Source organism: Nematostella vectensis, chromosome 2 (assembly GCF_932526225.1).
Source record: "Nematostella vectensis chromosome 2, jaNemVect1.1, whole genome shotgun sequence".
In the NCBI taxonomy this organism is placed as follows: Eukaryota; Metazoa; Cnidaria; class Anthozoa; order Actiniaria; family Edwardsiidae; genus Nematostella; species Nematostella vectensis.
In genome coordinates, this window is record NC_064035.1 from 7716010 (window position 1) to 7736848 (window position 20839).

Here is a 20839-nt window from a genome sequence, read left to right on the forward strand (position 1 = left end):
TCACTTTTGAGCAATTGTCCACCCTGAAGATCTTGTGTTGCCGAATCCAACACGCACGCCAACTTCTCTTGATGGCCATACTGTTCTTCATTGCCTTTGGCCTTGAAAACAGTGAAAACGTGGCGAGCAGAATTCTCCATTCAAAATTTCTTAACCGCCGATTCAATAGATTCTTCGCTTTACCGTTTCAACTTATCTTTGAAATTCCCAAGTTCAGTAAATAAGAAACTTTTAAGCTCCGATATAATTTCACTTTTATCGGTCATAACGATCAGTTTCGCGTTACTCAAAATTACAGTGGTACTAGCGTCCAACATGCGAGATAAAATAATTATCATATCTCTATCGTATATATACGATATGTAGTGCTAAAGTAGTTACGTAATCTTACAAAATAAAAATAGTTGTTAAATTTAAACAAAAGATCACGTAATGTGATAACACGTTCTCCGAACCGTAACGAAAACGCTTTCCAACTGCACGTTGTTACGTTGGAAAGCATTTATGGCCAATGAGCAGCTTTATCACATACTTTTTTTACTCCCTTAGTTTTCCTATTTCTGATTCTCATTGATCAAATAACCTGATTTGGAGAACCTATTTGAGTTAGAGCTTACATTATCGGTGAGCTATCTGAGATCGGCTTATTTTTGTTGAAATTAGGCCAAAGCCTCAAGTTTAATTCTGAGGTGCACGTTATAGTGCATGCATTGTTATTAAGTCGCGGAAACCTCGAACATCGCTGTGTTGATCCAGATCCATAGAGATAGTTCCCGAAATGATAAACATCTGCGATCTTAAGGCTAGGGAAGGCTTCCCTGATAAAAGAGGCTGCCTTTCGCTTCCTTCATTTTACTACCTAGCTGTGATTTTATTTGCAAAAGCAGCCTCGCACTTCAGTGTCAGCACACTACAGATTCTAGGCTCCTCAGCTCCCATTGCTGGCAACCCCGCCCCCGCACCGGATGCACGACCTACGCCCTATTTTCTAGTTATACATAGACTTTCAGTGCACTCTGCAAAGCACACTGTTCTTTGTTAGATGTGCAGGCAAGATGTGCAGGTTAGATGTGCAGATATCGATTGAATTTGTCTATCTCCTCAACAAGAATGTGCCTCATTGGACCCTGGTGTTTGGCTAGAGTACGGTTCCCTGTTGCCTCCCACACACAGTGCAGATGTGGCTGCGTTTGGCAGGACGGCGTTTTTTGTTTGTTTCTTACCGTATCATCTGGTCCGCCAAGCGAAGAAGCGGCTATCCTTTTGCTGAAGGAGCGAAGTCCTACTGCAGGCGAAACTGAAACCAAGTCACTCAAAACCAGTTGCACTATATCAGTTTTGTTTAGTGAAATAAATGATGATAATAAAATTTGAATACTAAGATATGAAAAGGGTCTGATTACTTAAAAAGAAAATCTGCCCCGAGAACCGGTTAAGCCTTCCTTGCACTTTCCTGGTTTAACAGTATTATCGTAAGCAAAAGTAATATGTAAGTTTTTTTCCCTATCCACGTTACCATTTAGGTTTTTGCGTGACTAAGCATGAATGGAATGTTACAAGCTGGTGGTTTTCCGTATCTAGCCGTTAAACACGAGTAAGCGTGGGTTTGAGTTTTGTGTCTCATTTGGAGAATGGCAAGCCAACCAAGTCTACCTCGTATATAGATAGATAAGTAACTAAAGAACTACTAGCGATACATAATCTCACAGTTGCTGGCTTATGACATAGTGCACAAAAAATATTTCTATACACTAGCACAAACTTGCGCAACCATAGGACCTGTTTAGCTTTCGAATATTTCTTCATTCTGGCGAGCCCTCCCAAGATAATGAACTAAGGCATATATTTTGAAGTATCCCTTTACAAATGCCTCACACAAACTACTTATTTTATTATTTCTAATAGTGTTTGTATGAATGATTATATCATTTGGGTTTTTATTGTTCGTTATATTCTCCAGTGCTTTTGTCTTGCGAAGTAAGGAAGGCGGCGTTCAGCACGAGAGCGTTCTGATTCAAGTGCGTTCCAAACGAAAAACAGTTTCCACCTCCACCCAGCACCATGATCCTATCAAACCCGATGTCCACACTGCAGTGATTGTGAAGCATTACTGGAGAGGAGCTCGGGCTAACCTGTGTAACAAAGGTCAATAAAATTCATGACTTTTTGTGTCATAATGCACAGTATGGAGACAGTGAAGACAATAAACATTCTAAGTTCACGGCTATACGGGTCGCGTTTTGACAACACATTTAGCAAAGGAATGCAGAAAAACATGCATTTCAGTTCTGATTGTGATTTTCTCCATTGTTTTCTATTACACTTGTTTCATTGTTCTCTATCACACTTTGTTTCACGGGTTGATACAAACCCTTCTAATGTAACAAAGTCACTTGATGTTTCTCGGGGCGAGAAAGGTTACACCTGCTCAGATAATAGACTGGTAAGATATGTGCGATAGAGTAATTACCGGAAAAGCGAGCAACTTCCACGTCATTGAGACGAGATTAAGCACAGTGGCGCTTGGGCAGCCTGTGGTTTCCTGGCTCACCCCGCCAATCAGAATAAGGCTTTCGCTGCGCAAGTGCGCCGTATGCGAATATCTATAAGAAAAGAAATGCAGAGAGCATTATTTTAATTGCATTTGATTTTAGTATAAATGCATAGAGCATTATTTTTTAAGTTTTTGCACTGGCGGCTGGGAAGCTATCATTCCCTGGTTCTATCACTAGCGACACAGGGATCCCATGGAGAGTCTACCAAGTGCAACTGCAGACCACACCGTGTGGAGAGGGGGATCCTGTGGCCGCTTGGCTGAGAACGAAGGATGATGGTGGTGATAAATGAACATGCATTATTGTCCAATAACCTAAACCAGGGAAGTGTTAATATTTCTTAGAAGTTTTATTCAAAAGTGCTGTTGCTCTTTATGCTTACCTGGGAGGCAAAGGAGGATTTATGTCGATATCCTGCACCTCAAATTTCTGAGAAAATAGTAACTAGACCTGTCAGTATAATCGACAGTGAGGACACAATTCTATTCATACACACTTGTGTAGTAACTAGACCTGTCAGTATAACGACAGTGAGGACACAATTCTATTCATACACACTTGTGTAGTAACTAGACCTGTCAGTATAACGACAGTGAGGACACAATTCTATTCATACACACTTGTGTATTTTGTGGCTGTCGGATGTGGAAGAGCTTTAGTTAACGCAAGTTGTTTTCGTATTTCATGCGTCCACGTGTAAAGGCAGTATTTAAAAAAAAGAATGATTTCCAGGCACAGATCCATGAAAAATTCTGACCTGTTTATGAAACAAAGAAGCTGAACACAGTCGCAACAAATAAATGTATGACGACATGAAGCTTATACTTCACTTACTAAGTCTCATCATTTCGACCTGTTTACGCAGAGGCGGATACAGGGGGTGGATTGGGTGGATATTCACCCCCCTTTTTAAGTAAAAGATCTGAGATATATGTGACCTACCAAGAACCACTGTATCAGTTATAAGCCATCTATCCGGCCATTACCCCCTTCACATTTTGAAATCCTGGATCCGTCCCTGTTACCTGTTACGCATTGGTTTACGCAACAGGTGTAAATAGGTCTGTGTCCTGCTTTCTATCAGAATAGTAAAAACCCAGAAAACCAAGACCAGACTCCTTACAAAGCATGCGCAAAATGCACCAAGTTATTGTCATACCTGGGTGTCGATAAGCTGAAGCGAGGATAGAGGAATACCACTTGTACCCAGCCCCCCAAACAGCAAGATTCCATTCGACCCCCAGGGGGTGGCTGTGTGGGAGTGGCGACACATCAGGCGGGAGCCAGACAGGGAAATCTATCAGTGTCAACGAAAAGGTTAATTAATCAATACATAGGGGTTATTTACCAGCTGGGAGGTCCGTATCGTGAAATACCGTGACCGAGGTCTTAAAAATACTGACCGAGGTCGAAGGCAGAGGTAAGTAATTTCAAGGCCGAGGTCACGGTATTTCACGATACGGACCGACCTTAACCTGGTAAACCTTTTTTTCCTTTTCTAGCGCCAGCCAAAACATAATCTGAGCGGGCAACGCACGCAAAATATCAATTCTCGGACCTAGAGCAGATATAGGATCTCCGGACCGCTCTATTAGCCAATCAGAATGCAGGATTCGTTACCGTGACCGCTAAGAGAAAATAATTTCTTTTATGCAAAAGATAAAAAGCAGTTCATGAACACAAACCTGAACATGTAAAATAAAATAAAAACTCGCATAAATTTCTCGCCTCGCTTTTAGTCTGTAAAATACTGAGGGGGAGTTCCGTCTGAGTTAATAAAATTCCTAATTCTCACCTTTGTCCAATTGAAATGTTTGATGTCCAATAAATAACAGTCATTAAGAGCCAACTCTTGCAGGGTTTTTCCACCGATCACAAGCACACCTTCATCACCTTTGAAATACAACACAAAGTATGGATAAAACCAAAACAGAAGGTGGAACAGACCCGTTTGGGGTAAGGGTGCTTTTCAAAAACCACTCAACCAATATACTAAATAAATTTCAGTTAATGGAAGCCGTACTTTTATTAGCTGCAATAGATATTCTCAAATTGCACTCGCCTTGAGTCAGTATATTTTTATAATAATAGTAACCTAAAAACAAAACAAAAACTAATCTAAAAAATCAATCTAAGAAATAAACCAAAAAGGCGGAATCCCCATACAGTAGTTGTTAAGTTTGTGTCAGTGATTCTTGCATCCTTATTTTCTACTGTAACAAGGTAGCGCATGTTGCCCTATAAAACTGCCAATAAAATATTTTTTCCCGAGTGTTCGGTTTGTTTGTAAACATATCCTGACAGATAACAAAAACAGCCAAGCCCTCGCAATCTTCAGGGATGAGACTACCATTGAGATTATGAGATTACCATTTCCAGTGATTAGAGTGGTAGCAGAATGCCGCCATCTTGGGCTGGGACTGTCTCCTTGACAACAGACAACACGTGCTGTATAAGTACATCCCACATTGTTTTGATAATCACTTGGCACAGCTGTGACTTCATTTGAGAATGTGTGCGAGGCTCCAGAAATTCCTGTGTGAGTCCCTAGAGTGCAGTCTTTGCTTGAAGTTTCAGCGGCATTCGAATGTGATTGACCCATCAGGTCGGAGTCCAGGGATGTCACATGACGCTCGATTGAGAGAAGTATGGTTTGAGTACATGGCTTGTACGGCGATGTGCGCCCTCCATACACCAAAATCGTGTTGTCGCTCAGCAGATTCATAGTGTGGAACATTCGAGCACCTGAAGTGAGAATAGGGAGATTTGAATCCAAGAAATCCAGGTAAGCGCTTTCATCCTGTAACTCACACTTTGATACACTGGAAAATTGCATAGCAATTTTCGTCTTTAAGACAAAAATTTGTCAGAGTCAAGTACCAGTTTTTGTTGGACCATATTATAGTATTATAGTATTTTGATTTATTAATTTACATGGGGATATAAAGGTAGCAATCTTTGGTATATCTAGAAAAAGCAAGAAATAAATAAATGTAACACAAATACATAAGAAGGTAACAAAAAAAACTCACCAAAATTATCGCCAGAGGTAGCTTGAGATGTTATACATTTCCATTCCCCTGTAGGAAAAACAACATTACATCCAACATTACAGCATTTCCATTGATAACGTTAAGCATAGCAATAATAAATAATTACAATTTAGAGATTTAGGAATAGCAAGATGGTAATGGAGCAATGTTATGACCTACAGTAAAAAGGGAGTTGTCTAGGGCTGGGGGATAGGGTCCGCAGTGAAGAAAACCTCTGGGGTGGAGGAAAGGGTTATAGCATACTTAGTATTTCCATCAGAAAAAAAACCTTGGTACTCTTGGTAACAAAGGTAAGCTTGCCAAGAAAATACTGTAATGACCTCTAACATTTCTGAAAGTAAGTGGTCACGTTCCAACTCTACCTCACCTTGAGAGAAGCAGACAACATGCATTCCGGAGATTCTTGTGTGCCTATTGTTTTGCAGGCCAAAGCCCCCAGTTACCACCACCAAGTCATCTGATAATGCCACACCACAGTGACCATACCTGCAACCGAAAACCATTTCAAGGTGACACCTTGTTCAAGGAAGAAGAAGGTTCTGCCGAATGCAATCTATGGTTATGTACATTTTCAAGAAAAAACAAAGGTTTCGATTTATGGTCTTCAGTGTGAAGGTTTTTTAAACTTAGGTTTTTCATATAGCAAAAATGGAAGTCTTCGAATACAGTCACATCACTGATGGTTTCTGCACTTGATTAAAATAAAACAACAATTACCAACATGGTGATCACTGATAACACATGGGAAAAGAATTTAATCCATGTAGTTCATGAGCACTAGTAGGAGGTAACTTTATATCATTACTTTACAGTGTTGAATACGATTTGAATACACTTGGTGTGTAGGCGTACTTTTTTAAGACAGAGAAAAAAACTCTGTTTTCAAAAACTCATGTTTTCGGTACAAGAAAATGTGGCATACAAGTGGATGGGGTCTAATTACAATGTCAGTCACAATCATACAGTACTGTATTGTACATTTCTATCAAAATGTTATAAACATAAAAATTCCATTGTTACCTTTTTATTTCATCCCCATCAGAAACTGTGTGCAGATGAGACATTTCAGAACAAGAGAAACTTGACTTGTTTTCTAAAATAGACATAATGTTACATCTAAGATAACAAGCTTTCTACTACGCTATTCTTTAATATTCCCTCACCATTATTCTCCTGAGGTAACATTTGTTTGGCCATGGCTTCACAACTCCCTTTTAATCCACAAATCAGAATGTAATGTGAGCATTTCAAATGCCACTCCTAAAAGGGAGAAACTATGTATGAAATTTCATATTTGTGACATATTTACAAGTTTCATGAATCAATGCTTACCTCAAATTCATCAAAAGGCTCAATAGCTTCAACTCTTTGTTTCTCTTCCACAGGTAGGTTGTTAAAAAAGGAGTTCATGTCTTGATATTGGGCTTTGGTCCAGCCCTACAAAAGGTAAGGGAATACCTATGAGTCTCAAAATGAGAAATACGCTCGGTTCACCACTCGTATCGTGATTGTCACTTATTTATTCTACCACGCTGTTTATAGAAAAGGGGCTCTGAATTTAAGAGAAAAAAAATCCATATAAATCTGCAATTTTACAATAGCAAGCAAAGGACATTGCATCTGCAAAACTGTGCCTGCCTGATAAATAGAACACTTCCTACTCAAACTCAGCCGAACTTCATCTGTTTTTGATTGGTAAGCAATCTTTTTTTTACTCAATCGAAAGCCGCTCTACAGTTCATTTTCCTAGGCCATGCTACATTCCTGTTTCACAGATTATTCTGCAAGCTATTTTGCTCTATTTTTGCTGTTCAAGTATCATTCCAAGTCATTGAAATTAAAATTACTAATTAAAATGTTGGCTTATTTGGTGTTTTGCACATCCTCACCTTTTCTATGTACCTCTGAACCTGTGCTTGGGGGCTTGGATAGCTTGTAATACTCCGCAGTGGTGACCCAAGCCGGTTAAAGTGGTTGATCCTATGTTAAGGCAGTATCATAAAGAGCTTAAGACACTTTTACAACTTTGTTCAAACATACAGTCTTGTGTTACACTGACAAAAAATGGAGCAAGGACCAAAAGGAGAACATGTTAATTAAAAATACTTTTGTCCTCTTTCCAAGCTACCATATCCATAATCATGTTTATTCTAACTGTAGATGTATACGAGTTCAACAATAGCAATCCAGCTTGTATGAGTTTAAGCCTTAGAAATACTCACATGACAACACCAAATGGGTCTTCAGGATAAACCTGTAGATCAGAGCACTTAATTCAATGACTGAAGGGAATTATATTATAACTGCCTTATAATTACTGCCTTATATTGAAACAAATCAAAGGGAATGAAAATAATCACATTACTGAGAAAGAGAATTATGACCTTAGGGTACATGAATGTAAATTACGGAAAAGCTAACAGTTCTGATGTGAGGGTGTGTGACACTTTTTGACCCCTTTTCATATTATCATGATATTTTACTATTGCAAAATATTTTTGTTGAAATAGGTGCAAAGATACTTTATGCAACCATATATGTTGTCTTTAGTGGAAATGATCAAATACTTACTGTAACAAAATATGTCTTATTTCCATCAGCACATGTTTATCTTCAAAAGGGCATTTCACATACCTGTCAACTCTCCCGCATTAGGCGAGAGTCTCAAGACTTTGGCCCCCTTCTCCAAATCTCCCGCTTCTTAGCGATTTTTATCTCTTCCAAAAAAATTATTCTATAGAAAATCACCATTTTGCATATTTTCTATTAAAATATTTGAAACAATAATTCCCTTGCATAGCGCAATTTATCAAATTAACACCCTCGTGAGACCTATAAGTGGATTTGTTTGTGAGAGCTTTCTATACGGCAAATGCCTGCAAGGTTAAACCTACCCCTCCCCCCAAAAAATGAATATACCCCACCCCTCCCCCCAAAAATTATCAAGCCTCGAGATTTTCGGAGCTTGACAGGTATGATTCCATTTTATCTATATCTTCTTCCATTGAAAGCTATTTTGTTTGAAAGTTGCCATATACACATTTAGGCAACTTTTAGTAATTTGAAGGCAAAATAATTTGATTGGAAAACAATTCTCATAAAATGAGACCGAGCGAATTTATAGTTCTACATGTCTGCAAAATTTTAGGAAAATTGGCCAAATCCTTATGTTCAAGCATCTTTAGCAAGTTTGCCATAATTAAAGTTTCTCAGTACTGTGCCTCTAAAGTCATATGGTTCCGTGCATCAGTCAAATTCACTTTATTTGTTTTAGTATTTAGGCCACTAGTGCTTAACAATGGCCATTACCAATGACAAATGGCCAATGGGGGCCAGTGTTGGAAAGTATTGGACAGAACAGCAAATTACAGCAGTCCATTTAGCTTTTTATTGAACTTTAGTACCTACTTGTTCATATGAGACAAAGACAGCAGAATCAAAGCGCTTAGCAGCCCAACAAATTACAGCAGAAGAGCTGACAAGAGAACACTTGATCAAAAATAATACACTAAAATGAGAACAAATAATCTTGAAATAATATAAATACTCTGATGGGGTAATTTATAATGATGGTCACCATCAGTTATAAGCAATCCAAAAATTAAAGACAAAAACAGACAAAGGTGAAAATTGTACAACTATGTGTAAGTACTGTAGTTTCAAGCCTTTAATGACTCAAATGGTATTTTTGCAAAAAGAAAAAATGTAGACATGCCACAGACATGGAAGGTTCAGAAGAATCCCCCCATTCGACTTAAAGGTCTGCCCTAATGAAGGATTTAGTACAACTGCAAGCTAGGACGAGCAAGCTACGTAGGTCATGCACAGAACTTTCCACAGTTATCATATTCTCAAGGAAACCATACAGCTACATACTCCTATCAAGGATAACTTACCTGATAGGGTCCAAATAGCTCAGTACCACCTCAGACAGGAGCAGTGTTGGGCAACTCGTATCTATGCCACAACCGAGTAACTTTTGCTCTAAGCCTTGCAGGTTCTTAAGATCACAACCAAGCAGAGAGTAGTCCTCACTATGAAATCCTGATAATCCGGAGTCAAATAGAGTAGAGCAATACACCAGAGTACTGTAATTTACAATTTGTTACCGAAAGGGCCTGCATCTAAAATCTTTATTTGAATGCAAAGTGATCCATGCAATTTTTAAAAGTAGTTGATACAGTAGTGTTAAGATACAGTAATTTGGAAGTATAACCTCCAGTTTAGTGTCATTAGTTAAAAGATAGACAAACTATACTAATTGTATCTGTATTTCTTAGAATTGATTTAATAACAAGACAAAGCGTTTTATATAAAAAAAGGGTTTGACTTTAGATCTTACCTGATGGTAATTCGTTTTCATGTGGGATGTTGAATAAGTTGTTTTGTTTGATGAATTTAATCTTGTGCTTTACAACTTCAGGAAAATCCACCTGATAAGTCAACCACAACAATTTATCATAGCTGTCAACTCACCCGCATTAGGCAGGTGTCACAAGATTTTGGACCTCATCACAAGCCTAATTTTTGTGAGAATGTTCAAACATTCTCTGTATTTATCCGCATTGGCTCAATTAGGTTTTTTAACATATTTACTGTATTTTACCTAATTTCACAAGATTTCTGTCCAAGTTGGGTTGACAGCTACATGATTTATGATTTATGCATACATAGTGTAAGCTATCTTAAACTAAAGGCACTTCAAATAATGACTCAATAAACATATCTAATGTAACAATGGGTCATATAATATGGTTCATACCTCGAAAAATCTAGTATTTGTTAACCTCCCCTCAGATGCAAAGCGAAAAAAAGATGTATCAAAGCCTGCACCAAGTGACAAAATCTGCAAATAATGAGAGTAACACTTAAACTCACAATACAAGCAATATCACAAATATACTCACAGCTGCAAAATAAAAAGCTATTTAAACTTTATAGCTATTTGACTTAAACATACTATCTTCTTGTGAGCCCTATACAATGCAAATACTATATGATGACTCATACAAAAACGTACCTTAAAGTTTTTATTTATTGGTCAAAATCACACTGATATTTTACAGAATGCACATGTCTCAGCCATGGAAAACTTACATCGATTTCATGGAAAATTAATTCCAAAATTCTTGTGCCAGGAAAAAAAAGCAACCTGGCACCCGTTTCACAGAGAACTCATATGGTTATCTAAGGGAATGGAAAGGCTCAAAGGTAGTTTTCGTGTTTAAGTATCCACAAATGATGAATATATGATAAATTTCGTATCTTCATAATCTAAATGCATTTGCACTGAATAAAGCTCTGGAGATGTTTGACTTGAGCCAAAGCCATTTTTTTACATCTGACAATACTGGGGATTTCCAGCTCAGTTAAATACCTGCTTCTTGCCCACTGAAGACTCCAAAAATAAACTAAGAACTTGACTGACGGCCTTGATACGAATATAGTAACCCCTAAAATTTAAATTGGATTTATTAATTAAATTATAATTGCTTCTGATGATCCTTTTCACTTCACATCTTGGCATTATCTCATTACCTGTTTATCAACGGTGATCTTTTAGCATCTTTGGTGACGAAAAATTTGAGGAACTCATCTTTGAAGTAGCCAGCTCTGACCATGGAGAACTTACTAAGAATGGAGCTGTCATTGGTGCTTTGAACCTAGCATAATAAAGAAAGTCATATCAAATGATATCTGAGGTAATTTTCTACAGTATTTTCCTTTCTTGGTACAACATGCGCTTACCCTTTGATGAGATCCATGCATCCTGAGAATTCTCGCCCAACCCGCGCTCCGTCTCAAAAATACAACCTTCTGTCTCTTAATAAATATGTGCGCCACATTTATATAATTTTACTGCCAAAAAGATGACTGCATGTAGCAGTAAATGTATTTTTCGGCGGTAGCTACATATACAACAGTCAAACGTGTTTGTCGTCCGCCATATTGGACGTGGGGAATAGGAACTAAATCCTACAGGGAGACCGAGCTAAAATTTTGCCATTCGCAATTCTTATAGTTATTATTTTTAAGAACAAAAGAGAACATAAACAAAATTATAAGTTTAATGTTAATGGTCCCCCTAGTCGATTAGAGTAGTCTAAAAACAGACGTTTTTATCTTTATCTGTTGTAGAGTATGTATCCGCTAAGCAATCGCGGGCTCATGAATGACAAGAGCAGGTTGTTTTGTTTTGCTTTTTTGTAAATTGTCTGATTATGTCTGCTCTCCGATCATTTGTTCTTATTTCAATTGTTCTTCTATGTAACAAGACTTCTTTCTCTTTAGGACTTCTCAGAGACAAAGAGTTTCGTAATTTCCAAGTGTTACTTTTACCATTTGGAGTCAATTTAACGTCGCCCTCAGAACGGTTATCAATTCCAACCAATGAATGGCAGACAGAACAAAATACTACTGAAAGTTGTGGCGAACATTTCAAAGAACTTGAAGCTTGTAATGCGACTTCATGGTATCTTATTGGAAACACTACGTCCTCGGAACATGATTCACTGAATAAACTGTTCATTGAATGCCAGCAAGGAAGGTTTACATGTATTCAAATGGTAGTGGCTAAGAGTTTAGCTTTACAAACATGGATTGGAAAACTAAAAAACACTTTACACTCACTGTGCTGGGACCAGTGCTGGAATGTGCTACTACATGTACAGCAGAACTGTTATCCCAATGAGAAGGTAATACACTAGCCAGTTTTGAAACTGCACAGAAACGCTGTGCCGTCGATTCATGGCCAAAGCAAGATGCACTGAGCCTATAAAATATATAATACAATCTGGGACTGAGGTCGCCCATGGTTATTCGCTAAGGGGGGGTTGCAGCCGTTTGGATAAATCAGTTGGTGTAACTGAAAGGTATAATAACTTTATCACAATTCGTTTCCAGTAGTTATGCCAGTATTTATTTATATATTGTTAAGTGTAGTGTGCATCGGCCGACATACTGTAATTTAGCTTATGCTACAAAAGTATGAATAAACGATTATTATTATTATTATTATACTCAAACTAGTAATACACTAGCAGTACTCTTCTGTTACAGCCAAAAATAGGGTACAAACATAATGTATTTATGTGATTCTTTGTTACCGTATATCGATTATAAGAAGAAAAGGTGTGTTTAAAGGGAAGGCACATACCCCCGAGCTATATGTTTTTTTGGATGGGGGATGTTCAAGGATGTTTCTAAAATATTTGATTGGCACAACAGTTTTTTTGTGTGGTTGCTACACCACTTTTACTAATTATCACTAATTTCTATCCTGTATACTGTATATGTAATCTATGTCTCTCTTATATGTGTGTGTATATTTACATAGTGGTTAATTTTTTTTATAAAGCTCAAACACATTTTATTGCATGCTCTGGTATTATTTTTCAGCTTTCGGAACAGCCTAGTTTGCTATTTGCACTCCAAGCCCTTAATGCGTATTGCTCAGAGCCAGGTGAACCAGTAGGTGATGAAGTAACATACTGCACTGACCTCTTCACCCAAGCTGCCCTTTCTCCACCATCACACCCTGATGAGGTTAGCATGCTTCATTTGTCCTGAAGGGAGGGACTCTATAAATCTATTTATCTTTGAGCACCCCCTAAGGTATAAGAGCTAAATTTGTCCTGTGGATGGCAATGATCTCTTATCTTCTGGGTATAGAATTCTACCAGCTGCCATCCCTTTTAGGGCTTGCTCAAAGATATATATTGGGCACCAATGGATTATCCTATCCAATAATAACAGGACTTGAAGACTAGATGACGGCTCTCATAAAAGTCATCAGAAAAGAGACATGCTCAATAACTGTTACTGCAATAAGATTATGTAGGTTTAGAAATTAGCTTCTGCCATATACCTTATGTACTATCTCTTAGCCCCCCTCCTCAGTGTTCATTTGTACAGTATGGTAAAATTATTTGAGCAACATAGTATCAGTACTATACTTGATGTGAGGTGTGCTTCTTTATCAGGTTTCAGACTTAAAGTCTGTGTAAATTTTTGCTCTTAAAAGGGTACTATCTGTGAACATAGCTGAAAATGTGGCATCCATGGATAAAATAGAATGCCGACATTACATCAGTGGTGTCATTTGTTATTAATTTATTGTGTTGGTGTTAAGAATTTATTCTACTGTAGGTGTATAGTTGGTAACTGCTTTTTTATGTAGCCATGTGATTCTAAAATGAGCACAAAAAGACGAAGCTGCAGCGCTGATTGCCATAGGGTAAGAGTCTGAAATTGGTCATCACAATTTATTTCAGCATACTCAGGGCTTTCATCAACTTTCAGAGTAGGCAGTGGAGATTGATAAGTAGGGGATGGTAGTTTTTTTTATCCTTTTAGTTCAAGACTAAAAAAAATGTAGCCGGCCCTTCCCCGGTGCTTCCGCCGGGGCCTATGAAACCCCTGATACTGTATGTACCTTATACTCAATATACTTGCTTCTCTCTGCTCAAAATTCAGAGCTCTACTTACTTTAATTTTTTATAGGAAATATCAAGCTTTTATGGCTCAATGGGCACATGTGTAGGGTCTGTTTCATCTGTTATGGACCAAAGCAGGTAAAAGAATCTGACAAAGTTGTGCAAGGAAAAAAATAGAAGTGCACTGAACTCTTATAAACTCTTCAGGGTACATCCATCTAAAGGTTCATTTGGACAGCTTGTTCACAACAGCTACAAGTGGTGTGGAAAAACACAACCAAAAGATGTAAGTATGTCATCCAGACCTCAGTTGTAATGGATTTGCTTTAGATACAATGGTATTGACACTATTTTACAGCCAAAGAAAGACATAAATCCTGCAAGTAAAGTGACCACCAAACCACAAGTCATGGTAACTAATGATCTACTTTATAATAAGTATTTATCTTTTGCTAAACTAACAATGTTTTGGTTATCCAGTTTATCCCTTCCAACAAAGGTTCATCATCCCTAGGAGACAAGGTCATTGCAGCGATAGTTGTTGGAACTATTGTTGCATGCATTGCTGTGGCTATCATGGCAAGATGTGCACACAAGAGACTGGCGTCTCCTAAACTGACCCTAGAGGATTATGGGTATTCTAGACTCCAGATCAATGAAGATCTTCATGGTTATTATTACAATGTTGAGGATGATGATGAAAGACTTTTGGCCTTTTAGACAAATTATTGTGTCTGACCTAGGACGAATTCAGTTCTTTTTATGCAATGTTTTTTATGTGCTGTTCGACATGACAGAAAAACCCGCAATTCCAGATATAGAGAGAAGACACAATTTCTTCAGTGGCTATAGGTTCCTTGTATTACGGACTGATTTTTAAAACATGTGCCGAAGTGCACTTAACCATATTTTGGCTTTTTAAGATAATTTTTCCTTGATCATCATTGCCCTGTGTATCAGCTCAGGGGCGAAAAGCTCAAATTTTAATGACACTTTACAAAAAGTCGCACCGATTAAAAAAAAGTTGCACTTGATATTTTGTTTGCTATAAGTTACTAAGTACTCAGAAAAATTCTCCGCCTTATTCGATGTGAAATGGACTTATTTGAAGCGTCACGTCATGTTTTTCCGTCATGTCGTGCTGTTCCAAATGCAAATACATGCAGATAAAGATTGAATAATCTATGAAAAGAACTATTTGTTCTATGCCTGTTTTATTTGAACCAAGGTGAACTTTCATTTCTGGGACTGATATCATTCCAAATCAGAACCTATGATAGTTATTATTTATGAACATTTACAATTGGGTATACAGTATACATTCCAAGTGCAACCAGACCTGGCTTGAGAGAGCAAAGACATTCTGGGTCTGGACTAATACATAAAGCAAAAAATAACTGTATTTAAATGTATTATGTTAACCAGACTTTTTATGTGGTATCCATCCCATATGGTTTCTCCAGAATTCGTGATTATTACTCAGCCATAAAAAATAGGTATTGAACCATGTAACTGTCATTCTTTGGAAACTCTGTGTATGATTTTATTAAAGGTTATTGTTCGGATTGTGACATAGGATTTGTTGATTTGTTATAAGTTTTGACGATTGTTCAAAGCACATCTTATGGGTGATGATGTATGATTGTACAAGTAGTTGCTAATCAGTCAACCTAATGGTAAGATAATAATGTTTCCATGGAAAACTCATCAAAACAAGACAAAACAATAACTTGTATTTGTATTTTCACAATTTCACAGCACCTTTGTACATTTGACATATTGAAACAATCGGTTGAAAACAAATTGTTCTTTATCTTGACGGCTTCTTCATCTGGTTTGTTGCCATCATGTATATGGTGTAGAATGTGAAACCAAGGCCAACCACGGACAGCCCCATGGAACCCCTGTAGATCATTCTGTCAGTCGCATTCCTCATATGAATAAAGACACTACGCTCCTGAAACCAAGAGCAAATAAAGAGATCACAATCTACAGCAGAACATAGCTGAAGTGATAGGTGACAGGTACAAGGGAACCATCTGGACCCTCCCCCTTTCCCTACAGCACAGGTAGTGTAGTAGAGCAATTCTTTCACACCTCAATCTCTAGAGGGAATGGCAGTAGATACAAGGAATATGCAAATAAAGATGTAGATAGGTCTTTTAAAGTTTAGCAGTGTTTCGATGGTGTGTGGTTCCCATAGGTACTTGATTGCAGAATACCACAGGTTGTTCTAGTGTATTAGTATGCTATTTAAATGTGAGAGCTGGTAATTGCTCCTAAGTAGATTTTAAGGTATTTCTACACAATCTATTTTCAGTTCTCAAGTCTCTAGAATCCACTTCAACTAATTTATTAAGAAATGACTGAGCTCCAAACAAGTTTAATTTATTTTTTTTATTCTTTACTATATTTATTTCATTCTATAATTTCCCCCCAAATATCTTGCCTGATGGGTAACCCCCTTTGAAAGGCCCCCCATATGTAGAAGCAAAGTACCATCATGCAGCGCGTGCTTCGTTTGGTGCAAGCTTAAAAAGTTGCATGCTGAATGATGGTAGTTGAGGTGGTTTCTTTGGTAATGCGTGCAAACTTACATAGATGGAATTGCCTATTCATTTCAAACAAGGTTCAATTCAGAATATATTGTTAACCTGCAGTGGTTATGGGTAACATAGTTATGGCTGAGTCCCATGTTAATATTTAAAAGCAAAAAAAAAGCTGTAGTTTTGCAAACTTGGGTTTTTTATTATTTGCTTATCTATTTGATACCCATGAAGCACTGCAGGTTATGACACTACGGATTATCTGTCGAGTGCAACATTTGAAATAGGCGTAATAACTATTCGACATAAAGCCTAAAATACACTATCTTCTCCCCATACGATAAAAAAGATAAGGTTTCGAACAAATCTCTAATCATTATAGCGCCCTCAACAACAAAGACAGGAATACCGTTTAAATACCGGTTTTTATATTTTTCACACAAGTTAACATAAGCTTACCCCAAATATTTTCTGATTCTCGGCAACCTTGCTTGGCCGATTGTAATACTGCTTAAGAAAGTGTTCTTCCAGTAATCCCATGTTGTCCACGTAGATAACGATTAGCACAATTTGTGGGAGGCGATACAACTGAGACTGAGACCTAGAAGGTTGAAAATTCCGAACAACCGTTGAACGCTTAGCTTTCCAAATTCCAAGATGGCGGACGGCTGCTTAGTGACCAGGCACTTCGGCACAGGTGGCCCAAATAGCAATAGCCCAAAACTGAGCCAGTGACTGGAATACCTGAGGGATTTTGCATTTGAGCCCCTGTGTTGTGACATGCGTGAGAAAAACAACATAAAAAACACGGTATACTTAGGTCATCAAGGGTTATCCCTGGTAAAAAAAAAATGACTTTTTTTATTCTGAACCAAGTTTCTCTTTCTATGAGAGGTCCCTCTTATCATACGCGCGCTGCTGGAATAAAAGTGAACGGTGTGGTGTAAGCGAATCTGAACTGGAACAAACACATGCTCTCTTATAATAACACTTAACAGAAGCTGCGAACTATGGGGTTTTATTACACGAAGAGTTCCCTTTAAAAAAAACATCGCGCGCGCTATCGGCACGCGCTTAAAATTGCGTCACAAAGAAACCTTTGGCTTCACAAAGCGTTACCGATAGCAACGGAATCTTGTATTCCATAGCCGTCGTACAGCTCGGAGCTTGCTCTGAGTTATCTTAAAAAGAAATTCAAAAACGTCGTAAAAACAAAATTTTGACTATGGGAACTCCCGAGATAGCTTTCATAGTATTGATTGCCGTGTTTTCGGCTCTACCTGCTGTTGGAAACAGCGAAAACTCGTCCGATTCATTTTCGCCGCAGAAGCAGCTTCCGGACGCTGACACTGTGTATTTGGTGACACCTGGAACTAAACTTATAGTAACTTGTACCGCGACTGGAGCTAGCAATGTGAGCCTGCTATTTGCCGCCCATGGACAGGTTCAGTTCACGGAGCTCAGCGGCGATGCCAAAGTCGCTCGCTTTGGTAGGGTGTTTGTGGTGAATGCGGACAGGGGTGGTATTTACGGGTGCTTGTATCACTTTAGCAAGACTGGCAAGGAGATGATGACCGTAGAGATGGAAGTGTATATCGACACAGGTGGGTGGATTTCACAGGGCGACGCCCTACATTTTAAGGTATCGCCTGATTTTAAGGTATCAGGCGATTTCGGAGTCTCGTCCTGATTAAAATAAGATGGATGGAATTCGAGTAATACGTGTAGCAGGCGACGTGTGGCCAGCCACAGAGGTATAGAGTCACACACAGGAATAGAAAAAATATGAAAAGTATGTCTAAGGTTCGCGACCGCTTTTGACGCCAACCTATAGCCACGCGTTTAGAAAGAAACCTAAAAGTGAACGAACAGATCCACAGGATTAGAAACATATGCGTAACCACCAACCGAGTAACTTTGCCTCATGGATCTAAAAAACTACAATTGTCGGAATCCGTGTTTTCATAAGATATTATTGCTCATTTCAAAGTTTATTTTTAGCTACAGCCCTTGGCCAGACAATATGATTACATATACGATTACATGACTTATTGCTCTCTTTAATTTCAGCGTCAAACATAAAGAGGTCATATGACCTTCATCTTGACACAGAAGACTTGGCGGATAGCTTCGTGACGACTGATAACCGTACTGACATTTGGTCGCTATGGGAACGAGCCAAGGTGTGCTGCAACCAATGTTTTCTTTCAGTGTGTGACTTGTGCTGTAGCTTGATGACTCAGATACCGCGCATGCGCCACACGTGGGATTTCCTGGAGCACGCTCCCACATGGATCAGCAGTCAGACTTCAATGAGCTTCTCGGCAATCACAGATGCAACAATACGCTACTACATCACCGGCGAGACGTGGTACGAGGGGCTTACAGACTGGACTGTAGAGATCTTAAAAGGAGCATGCGCCATTGTCGAGGGGCTCCCAAATTGGTTAAATGATCTCTACAATGGCTTCGCTGATTGGTTCAATAGTGATGATGCATCCTGGGAAGACGTCGTTTACAGTGTCACGGCATTTGCGTTTGGAACTGTGTTGCTATTGGCGCAAGTATTGGTGGTAGTCTCAGTCAGTGTAGGGGAACTGATAGCTAGCCACCTCTTCCTGGTTCTCGGTGTATTGTCTGCTGGTTTGCTTGCACGGCTTGCCATTCAAATGATCCATCTGAAGCTCTCACGTTGGTAAGTGACGCCCATAGTTTTGTCTAGGGCTAACAAGGGATTAGCCAGGGCGGCTAATTCAATAAACTTTATTAACGAGGGCGTTACCTGGGTACCCAAGGGCTAGAAGTGCGGTTCAGAGGGTTCGGTGTGTGGCCCACGAGGGTGTACCAATAGGGTTAGGGGTGTGGCCCACGATGGTGTACCAATAGGGTTAGGGTTGTGGCCCACGAGGGTGTACCAAAAGGGTTAGGGGTGTGGCCCACGGGGGTGCACCAATAGGGTTAGGTGTGTGTCTGACGAGGTGGTTAGGAGTGTAGATCAGGGAGTGTGCCAGTCCCTTCCTCTATTACCACTACCCAGCAGCATACACACGCACTGTTTTCGAATGCTTTTTCATGACCTTTTAGAAACAACCGGCTTGTATAACGAGTTTATACTTTATAGGCTGACTGAAGTCACGGAGTTTGACTTGATTGCGTGTGGTCCTGTAATGGCGGATGACATCGCAAAGAAGACACCTACACCTAAAAAGCCAAGGTAAAAAAATAACTCTGTAAATGACCAGGATTTTGAAATTGAATAAATTAAGTCTGGAAAGTTTTATTACGATGTTCCTTTGCTTGGCCTAATTAATACAACGTTTGGTAATCGAACTCAATTTTTTCTATAATAATTCGATTGATGCACGATTTGTTCTGCATAAACCCCATCGAACTCACATTTTTTTTTCAAATCGGGCGTTCTAGCAAGACCAAAACTTAAATCAATAGGAGGTTCCGATCCCGGTTGAGATTGTTGCTGCTTGTATTATAAACGCCGTGTTACTGCATGAGAATTGAAGTTACGAATCCAAATGATAGGTCTACTAATGTTTTCCGATTGGAATAAAAATATTAAATGGTCGGTTCATTAGCTGTATAATACAAATGGATAAAATGAATTTGGCATGATAAGAATGGAACCGACACGTTTTTTCTTCTTCTAAAAATGGGTATATATTTTTTGTTTCAGACAGCCAAAGCGCAAGCGTTATTACAGGAGAACACGTCATGTTAACCGACCTCGGGGTAAACCTAGCAATAACCAAGCACACGTGACTATTCCCATAATCAAGGAGCCAATAGAACCTGTCCGTTATATTGACATCTGTGATTGTCAGCACTGCCACGACAATGGCTTCTTCTAATTTCAAATATCTCCTATCGCATACTGTCGTCTCTTCAAGGCACACTGATTATAGCCAATCATCCAGCATGTTCCTGTTACAATTGCCGTGCGAATGTGTTATCCCCTGACCCAGTCGTTTATCAACATGGCCGCTGTCGACTGACGAACCCAGCCATCCAGTAATCCTAGCAACAAGTTCCGTAAAACAGCACTATGTCAGCAGTGGTGAGAACTGTAACATGAAGTGTCGACCATGTATATCGAACTCGCTTTTTAAAGAGCTTCACTATATTACACTAACACTCGCCGTTTGAGAATAAAGATCTTGAATAAAACTATCTACAGCGCGTAATTGATCGGGAAGTCGGACATTGTGTGGAAAGGAAAGGGAGAGGAGGTAAAATTG

The 20839-nt window shown here is 38.9% G+C and overlaps 3 protein-coding genes across 4 annotated transcripts; 2 read left to right on the plus strand and 1 right to left on the minus strand.

Annotated features, from left to right (window-relative positions):
* Positions 1 to 1871: 1871 nt before the first annotated feature.
* Positions 1872 to 11575, minus strand: LOC5514363 (tRNA wybutosine-synthesizing protein 4). Of its 2 annotated transcripts, XM_032383919.2 has the most exons (20): positions 11357 to 11575; positions 11147 to 11271; positions 10986 to 11061; positions 10371 to 10454; positions 9951 to 10041; positions 9505 to 9652; positions 9017 to 9083; positions 7831 to 7862; positions 7498 to 7588; positions 6941 to 7045; positions 6772 to 6868; positions 6629 to 6701; positions 5976 to 6094; positions 5588 to 5635; positions 4926 to 5300; positions 4351 to 4448; positions 3715 to 3852; positions 2938 to 2984; positions 2471 to 2603; positions 1872 to 2132 (listed from the first exon to the last, which is right to left on the minus strand). In XM_032383919.2, exons 1-20 carry the CDS (start codon positions 11375 to 11377, stop codon positions 1938 to 1940), a joined length of 2163 nt encoding a protein of 720 aa, XP_032239810.2. In that variant the 5' UTR covers positions 11378 to 11575; the 3' UTR covers positions 1872 to 1937. The 2 variants fall into 2 exon arrangements, with proteins under 2 accessions (XP_032239810.2, XP_032239811.2); XM_032383920.2 differs by lacking the exons at positions 10986 to 11061; positions 11147 to 11271; positions 11357 to 11575 and having other exon boundaries at positions 9505 to 9608.
* A 191-nt stretch (positions 11576 to 11766) lies between these two features.
* Positions 11767 to 14857, plus strand: LOC116619278. Its single transcript, XM_032383921.2, has 7 exons — positions 11767 to 12303; positions 13007 to 13153; positions 13788 to 13844; positions 14111 to 14181; positions 14251 to 14329; positions 14402 to 14455; positions 14524 to 14857. The coding sequence occupies exons 1-7, from the start codon at positions 11830 to 11832 to the stop codon at positions 14761 to 14763; spliced, it is 1122 nt and encodes a 373-aa protein (XP_032239812.1). The 5' UTR covers positions 11767 to 11829; the 3' UTR covers positions 14764 to 14857.
* A 2855-nt stretch (positions 14858 to 17712) lies between these two features.
* On the plus strand, positions 17713 to 20771 carry LOC116619275. The gene is made up of 4 exons (XM_032383912.2): positions 17713 to 18193; positions 18660 to 19284; positions 19711 to 19803; positions 20278 to 20771. The coding sequence occupies exons 1-4, from the start codon at positions 17815 to 17817 to the stop codon at positions 20450 to 20452; spliced, it is 1272 nt and encodes a 423-aa protein (XP_032239803.1). The 5' UTR covers positions 17713 to 17814; the 3' UTR covers positions 20453 to 20771.
* The last annotated feature ends 68 nt before the right edge of the window (positions 20772 to 20839 follow it).